This window comes from Colobus angolensis, unplaced genomic scaffold (assembly GCF_000951035.1).
Source record: "Colobus angolensis palliatus isolate OR3802 unplaced genomic scaffold, Cang.pa_1.0 Scaffold430, whole genome shotgun sequence".
NCBI lineage: Eukaryota > Metazoa > Chordata > Mammalia > Primates > Cercopithecidae > Colobus > Colobus angolensis.
In genome coordinates this window covers 1,222,957-1,230,732 of record NW_012117711.1, presented here as the reverse complement: position 1 = coordinate 1,230,732, position 7,776 = coordinate 1,222,957, and the positions used below count along the sequence as shown (strand labels likewise).

General features: G+C 36.1%; 1 protein-coding gene across 1 annotated transcript; it reads right to left on the bottom strand.

The window, feature by feature from the left end:
• Positions 1-1,768: 1,768 nt before the first annotated feature.
• On the bottom strand, positions 1,769-3,113 carry CT83 (cancer/testis antigen 83). The gene is made up of 2 exons (XM_011957019.1): positions 2,859-3,113; positions 1,769-2,091 (listed from the first exon to the last, which is right to left on the bottom strand). Exons 1-2 carry the CDS (start codon positions 2,934-2,936, stop codon positions 1,825-1,827), a joined length of 345 nt encoding a protein of 114 aa, XP_011812409.1. The 5' UTR covers positions 2,937-3,113; the 3' UTR covers positions 1,769-1,824.
• Between the last annotated feature and the right edge of the window lie 4,663 nt (positions 3,114-7,776).

The window sequence follows — 7,776 nt, the reverse complement described above, 5'->3', positions numbered from 1 at the left end:
ATTTTATGATTGTAATACAGGGCTGATAGAGTGATTTTTGTCTTATATGAATAAGTTACTACTTACAGGTGATAACTTACATACTATTGGAAGATAAACTTGTCAAACTTGTCAAGAATTAGCAAAGCCAAATTAGAAAATCATGTGTCCTCCTTTCCTTACCAAGGATAATTAAATATATCACTAAGAGCTTTATCTATTGATTATATATTGTTGACAACCGGTTTAAGCATCATAGCCTATGATGATAAACACTGCCTACATATGTAAAGAACTTTTCATAAATTCTTAAATTTCTTAACCTAGGCTGCAGGGAACATATGAAACCAAAATCATATGGAACATTTTCTGTGTGTACATGTACATGCATTTTTCTAGGGAGACAGTCCATAGGTTTATCAGAATATCAAGGAAACCTGTGACCCAAAGAAGTTTAAGAACCACATACACTGCTGCTAGCTTTTTGTGCTTGGCAAATGAGTGACAATAGAAGAAATAATTTTTTTACACACTTTAAAACATTTTATCTTCCTTGTGATTGAAGATGAAAGGAGTAAGAAATTAAGGTCTTTGTTTAATTTATACTGGTAATTTATTTATGGGGGAGGGGACATGAAGGTAGGTAAACAGGTAGGTCTCTAATTGAACCACCTCTGTAAGTTATGTATGTATATATAAGCTGAAATTGTGTTCGACATTCTGAGGGTTTTCTTTTTCTTTTTCCTTTATTTTTTGGTGGGGGACTGGGGGTCAGAGTCTCATTCTGTTGCCCAGGCTGGAGTGCGGTGGCATGATCTCAGCTCACTGCAACCTCTGCCTTCTGGATTCAAGTGATTCTCCTGTCTCAGCCTCCTAAGTAGCTGGGACTATAGGTGCCCGCCACCACACCAGCTAATTTTTGTATTTTTAGTACAGACAGGGTTTCCCCATGTTGGCCAGGCTGGTCTCGAACTCCCAACCTCAAATGATCTGTCTACCTCGGCCACCCAAAGTGCTGAGATTATAGGTGTGAGCCACCGTGTCCAGCCCATTCTGAGGGTTCTCTTTGAAGACAGGTCAAATGCTGTTAGTAAACTTCAAGAGATTGTTAATTCCACATTATGTTACATGCATTCTACCACTACATTTTGGTGCTATTTAAGGTGTGCAATTTTCTATAGGTGACTTTTGAAATTCAGAGAAGATTTGGGCATTTTTAATGAAAGAATATCTAACTGGGGGAAGTGTGAAGGGAAAGAAATCCTTTTCAAAAGCTGACCACAAAGAGTAGTTAAAAGTTGTTGTCACTGTCTTCACAAGTGTGTAAAGCACAGATCTTAATAGAGTGCTTGGCATATTGTAGGATGCTCAGTGGTGGTTTTTATTATTATTACTCATATTCAACAGTGGCAAGAAATGTGGTTCCACATAATGGAAAACATTTCCATCAAATCCCACTTAGTTTAATGCAAACTTGGAGATAATTTATGGTATTGTATTGTGAACCATTAATGAAAACTTTTTCACAGTTGAGTAAAATTAAAATCACTATATCTCAACTATAGTCTGTTTACTGTCACTTTTTTATTGTTAAGAAACTTTTGAACTGTTTTTCTTTCTCTATTGTGCTTCCATTCCTTCCCCAGTAAGTATATTTTAGCCATATGCAATCAATTACTTAAAGTATAAATAAGAAATTTGGGAAGTATCTGGATTTTTTTGTATCTGACTTGGCATCCACTCCCTCTTAAAAAAATAATTCATTTAGTATAAACACACAATCAAATGAATCTACTCAAAGTGTCTTTAATGATTTCCACCACTGGCATTACATCCTGTACGCTTTTAGGTGGATTTCCGGTGAGCTGATGCACTTCTGAAAGCCTTGCTGACTAGAATATGTTCCAGTTCAACCAGCTTGTTTTCCACCATAGTGAGGTTTACCAATATGCGCTTCTGCATGGCTATTGAGTGTGGGAAATTATTTAAAATATCCCGAGAGAGGTCGTAAACTGAAAGATTGTTGTCTGTATTGCTGTTAATTAACCCAGTAGAAGAGGGTCTTACTAGTGCAAGAGCAGTTGAATTTGATGATATTTCACCAGTGTTTCTCTGTAAAAGAAGGGAATTATACATATGTAGTTTATCGAATTAAGCAATTTTCAAACTACCGAAAAACAACTTGTTTAATCTTGGTTACCAAAAATAAACTGATTTCCCCTAATATGTAGAGATTAAAAATGCATTGAATTGCTACATTAATTCAAAAATACATTCTTCCAAAACCAGACTGAGAAAAAAAAAATATGATAGTCGTTAGTGCCAAAGTTCCATATCCTTTCCTTACATTTCCTGAGCACCCTAGTAGATAAACATATGAACCCTGTCTTTGACCCTTATCTAAGAGCACCTCACTTGTGACTTTAACACCAGGAAATCCACATTGACACTCAAATTATTTGTGAATGCCCAGAAAGCACCATAAAATAAAGATGGTGAGATTAGCAACAGACACGTGGGAGAGGAGAAGCAAGACAAGAAAGAGAATCTTACCTTAAGATTCTTAAAGTGGTAGATGGTGGTGGGGAATGGGCACTGACAACTGCACTTTCCTCTCCAATGAGTGAAAAGCTGACCACATTACTTAGGGACTTGGGGCTTTTTAGAAGAGACCACAACTGTCGAATCACTGGTCAGAATACCGGAATTGCGGGAATGAGGGGGTAAAAGTCTGGGGTTCCTTTGAGCGAAAAAGAGGGATGAGGTGATCTCCCCTTACCTCTCATTTTACTATATTTTATTGTCTTACATATACACTCCCCAGTCCACATACTCATCTAGCTTCAACTAATTCAAATCTCCCTTACATTCGCCATTACCTGAAAGCGGCGATATTTCCAGAAGACAATCATCAAGGCACACAGAATGCCGCTCGCTAGGAGTAAATAGACGTTCATGGTTCCTTTTCGGCCTCTTCTCCCTTCTCGGGACTGACCCACTCAGCTGGTAGTTGGAAAGCAGTGGGCCTCTAGCCACCCGGAATTGGAAAACTTCGGGCCAGGATGCCTGGTGCAACTGGGATGCTCTGTGTTGTCCCGCTTTATGAACTGCTGAGGGCGCGAGACCTCACAGTTGGGCACGCACGTGGCAGTGCTGCGCCACAATAAGATGACGTAAAAACCGGCCCTGCAGGAAACCATGCGGCTCACCTGGTTAGTGTCAGGTCCTTAGAGAGGAGAGTGAAAGACAGTGAGGAAGTGTGGGATTTCTGGGAAGCTGAAACGTAGTACAAGGACAGGCTCTAAAGGGATTGGTTAAATAGAATATTTAAAGTGCTTCTACCTTTTAAAAAATATGTCTTTGCTACAACCACTCCTTTATTCACTTCAAAAACAAGACAAAAATGCACTGTAAAAAGCAGTTACCCACAAATTGTCTTTGCCAGAAACTACCTCCTCCACACCCACCTTGTTATTTTAGCATTTACTGCAACCCTAGTCACATTGGAATAATTATTATGTACATGTGTATCACTTTACAGTTTAAGAAATAATTTGGAGGACATTTTCACTTACAAACCTCACAACAAATTTGTACTAAAATTATTTTTTTTTTAATTTCAAGTTTATACCATGACATTTATTTTTCTTTTATTTTTTATCAACTTTTAAGTTCAGGGATACATGTGCAGGATGTGCAGGTCTGTTACATATGTTAATGTGTGCCAGTGGCCTGCTGCACAGATCAATCTATCACCCAGGTATTAATTAAGCCGAGCACGTATTAGCCCAACACCCATTAGCTGCTCTTCCTGATGCTCTTCCTCCACACCGATCCTGCCCCACCTCGCAGGCCACAGTGCGTTTTGTTACCCCTTACTATGTGTCATGTGTTCTCATCGTTTAGCTCTCACCAGCTCCCACTTATAAGTGAAAACATATGGTGTTTGGTTCTCCAGAGCCAAGATATTTTTACTACTGTGTCTATTTTTGCAAATGTGGAAACAGACTCAGGTGTTAAATTCATTTGAAACTAATAGCAAAAGCAGGACTTGAATCCATGGAGTTTGAGCTCTAAGATAACTCCCCCATTCTCGTCATTATCCACATTATCCACATGATCTCCACCTCCACTCTGATTTGTGAGCATCAAGTATTTTATATTCTCCTACCAAGGTACTGAACATTGTAGTTGGAGTTGTATTAATGAGAGGTAACACATACAGGAATCATTGCACTAGACAAGTTACAAATGTTCAGGAAATTCAGTTAAATGTGGACTATGACACTGACCTAAAGACCCGGACCTAAAAATAATACCCACAGTAATCTCAAGGTGAGTGTCCAACTGCAACCCAGTAACTCTGCTAGGTAAACAACCCTCATCTTTATATAGATGGAACAGGGAGAAATTACATTTTTAAGTTTTTTCATATCTCACCGTTTCCTGGTTATGAGTACAAAGCTTAAAGTTTTATTGATCCAATGAATATTTATTAAACACTTATATACTAGACACTGTTCTGTATTTTAAGAATCTGATTATAAGCAAAAATAAAGTATTTCTCCACCTGGAATGTGCAGTCTAGTTTAAGAGACAGACATTAATCAAATACAGAAATGTATGTGAAAGTGCTGAGATAAATGGTACCAAAAAGTACCTGGTGGTGTGGGAGCTCATAATAGAATATAAGATCTAAAGAGGAGTGAAGTTCCTGGCTTTATGGCTTACTCAATTGGATGAATAGGAGATAAAAAAGTACGGAGTTGCTGGTCATGAATTTAGTCTTGGACAAATCTGGTTTCAGGTAGCTTTGAGACATGAAATAAATGCTCACAGGGAGATAAGTGAAGACATAAATTTGTGAGTCATCTACATATAAATCATAATTGACACTCTAGATGTAAAAGACATTTCTTCATGTCAGTCTAGGGAGTACAAATGAAGAGAAATTTGAATAGAGCATTGAAAGATTTTAATATTTAATAACTGGGCAATAACACTTCTATTAGTATGTGATTGTGGGCTTCCTGACATCCAAATTTTCTGTTTCACTGAATAACATTGAGTGAAGCACATTAACCTTATCTCTAACAATAGGATTTTGAATTTTGATCCTACTGGTATTTAAGTGAAAACTTCAGAAATATTTGAAAATATTCTCATCAAACACATGAGAGTACTGTTGCTAACCACTGATTTTTAAATTTTTTATTGTAAACTATATATGACATAGAATTTAACATTTTAATCATTTTTATTTGTATAGTTTTGTGGCAGTAAGTACAATCACATGGTTGTACAAACATTAGCCATCCATCACCAGAACTTTTTCATCTTCCCCAACTGAAACTCTATATTTATGAAACATTAACTTCCCATTTTCCCCTTTCCCTAGTCCTTGACAACCCCCCTTCTATTTTCTGTCTCTATTAACTTGACTACATTAGATACCTCATGTAAGTGGAATTATACAATATTTGTCCTGTCCTGAATGGCTTATTTCAATGAGCATAATATACTCAAGTTTCATCCATGTTGTAGCATGTGTCATAATTTCCTTTTTTTTTTCAGGAAGAGTAGGCTGAATAATATTCCACTGTATGTATATACCATGCTTGGCTTTCCATTTTTCTTTTGATAAACTCCTGTGCTGTTATCATGTTTTAGTATTGTGCATAATGCTGCTTTGAACATGGATGTACAAATATATCTTCAAGAGCCTGCTTTTAATTCCTTTGGGTATATACCCAGAAGCGGAATTGCTGGATAATATAGTAATTATATTTTTAATTTTTCAGGAACTTCATGATGTTTTCCACAGCAGTTACACCATTTTATATTTCCATGAAGAGTGCACAAGGTTTCCAATTGCTCCGTATCCTCCTCAACACTTGTTATTTTCTATTTTCTTGGTTTTGTTTATACAGTAGCCATCTTAAATGTCATGAAGGGTATTTCACTGTGACTTTCATTTGCATTTCTGATTAGTGATATTGAATGTCTTACGTGCTTATATCTTCTTTAGAGAAACCTCTATTCAAGTCCTTTCCTGGTTTTTAATTTGTTTGTTTGTTTTCTGTTGTTATTGAGTTGTAAAAGTTCTTTATATACTCTGGATACCAATCTCTTATCAGATATTTGCATTGCAAATATTTTATTTCTTCCTGTGAGTTGCTTTTTCACTGTTTTAATAATGTCCTGTAAGGCACAAAGCTTTTAATTTTGATGAAGTCCACTTTACCTACTTTTTCTTTTGTTGTCTGTAATTTTGGTGTCATATCTTGAAAATCACTCCCAAATCTAACATCATGAAGCATTTCTCAAATGTTCCTTCTAAGAGTGTTATTGTCGTACCCCTTAAGTTTAGGTATTTGATCCCCTTGAGTTAATTTTTGCATATTTTCTAAAGGGTCCAACTTTATTCTTTAGCATATGGAGATCAGTTTTCCCAGCACCATTTATGGAAAAGACTAATTATTCCTCATTGAATAGTCTGGGCGTCCTTGTTGACAATCAATTGACCGTACATTCAAGAATTTATTTCTGTGCTCTCTGTTCTGTTCTGTTGGCTCATGTGTGTCTTTATGTTAGCAGCACATTTTTTTTGATTACCATCGCTTTGTGGTAAGTTTTGAAATCAACAAATGTGTGTCCTCTAACTTTGTTCTTATTTCGCAAGATAGTTTTGGCCATTTGCTGTCTCTTGTGTTTCCAAGTAAATTTTAGCATGGATTTTGATATTTCTGCAAAAAACATCTTTGGGATTTTCATAAGTCTTGCTTTGACTCTGTGGATCCCTTTGGGTAGTATTGACATTTTAAGATTATTAACACTTTCACTCCAATATTACAGTATATATTTTCATCTATTTGTATCTTCTTTAAATTACTTCAGCAGCGTTTTGTAGTTTCTAGTGCACAAGTAATTTATTAAGTGCATTTCTGTGTTTTACAGTTTTTGAGACTATTGAAACAGATTTTATTGTTAGTGGACAATAGTGCAAGCGATTTTTGAGTGTGAATTTTACATCTTGAAACTTTGCTGCATCCTTTTATTAGTTCTAATGTTGAGTGTGTGTGTCAAGGCATTTGTGTATTTACTGGTGTGTGTGTGTATGTGTGTTTGCAATATTTAGGGCCTACTAAATATCATATTATTTGCAAACAGAGATCATTTTACTTCTTCCTTTTCTATTTGGAGATCTTTTGTTTCCTTTTTCTTTTTTAACTGCTCTGGCAAGGACGTTCAGTACCATGTTAAGCACAACTGGAAAAAGAGGGCATACTTGCCCTTTTCCATGTCCTGCAAGAAAAGCTTTTAGCCTTTAACATTGAGGATGTTTGATTCCTAGTTTGTCGAGGGTTTTCATCTTGAAGGCTGTTAAATTTTGTCAAATATTTTTCTGCATCAATTCACATTATTGTGTGCTTATTTCCTTTTAATTCTGTTAATTTGATGCATTCTGCTGACTGATTTTTATATATTGAACTATCTTTGCTTTCCAGGAATAAATTCTACTTGGTTATGGTGTATATGTTTTTTATATATTCTGTTGACTTCTGTTAGCTACCAGTTAAAAATATGCAATTTTAGAGAAGCTTCAGATCCACAGAAAAATTGAGCAGGAAGTACAGATATTTACCATATGCCTCCAGCCCTCACACATGCATGGTCTCCCCAACTTTCAACATCCCATGATCAGAGTGGTAAATTTGTCACAACTGATGAATCTAAATTAACACCTATTTATCATACAGAGTCCATAATTTATATTAGGATTCACTTGAGCGTTTT

Bases quoted from the DNA above. Each gene is read 5' to 3' on its own strand.
- CT83 (XM_011957019.1), bottom strand. From the start codon at position 2,936: ATGAACGTCTATTTACTCCTAGCGAGCGGCATTCTGTGTGCCTTGATG. The intron at 2,092-2,858 runs GTAATGGCGAAT...CTTCTTTTACAG, and splicing joins GGAAATATCGCCGCTTTCAG to AGAAACACTGGTGAAATATC.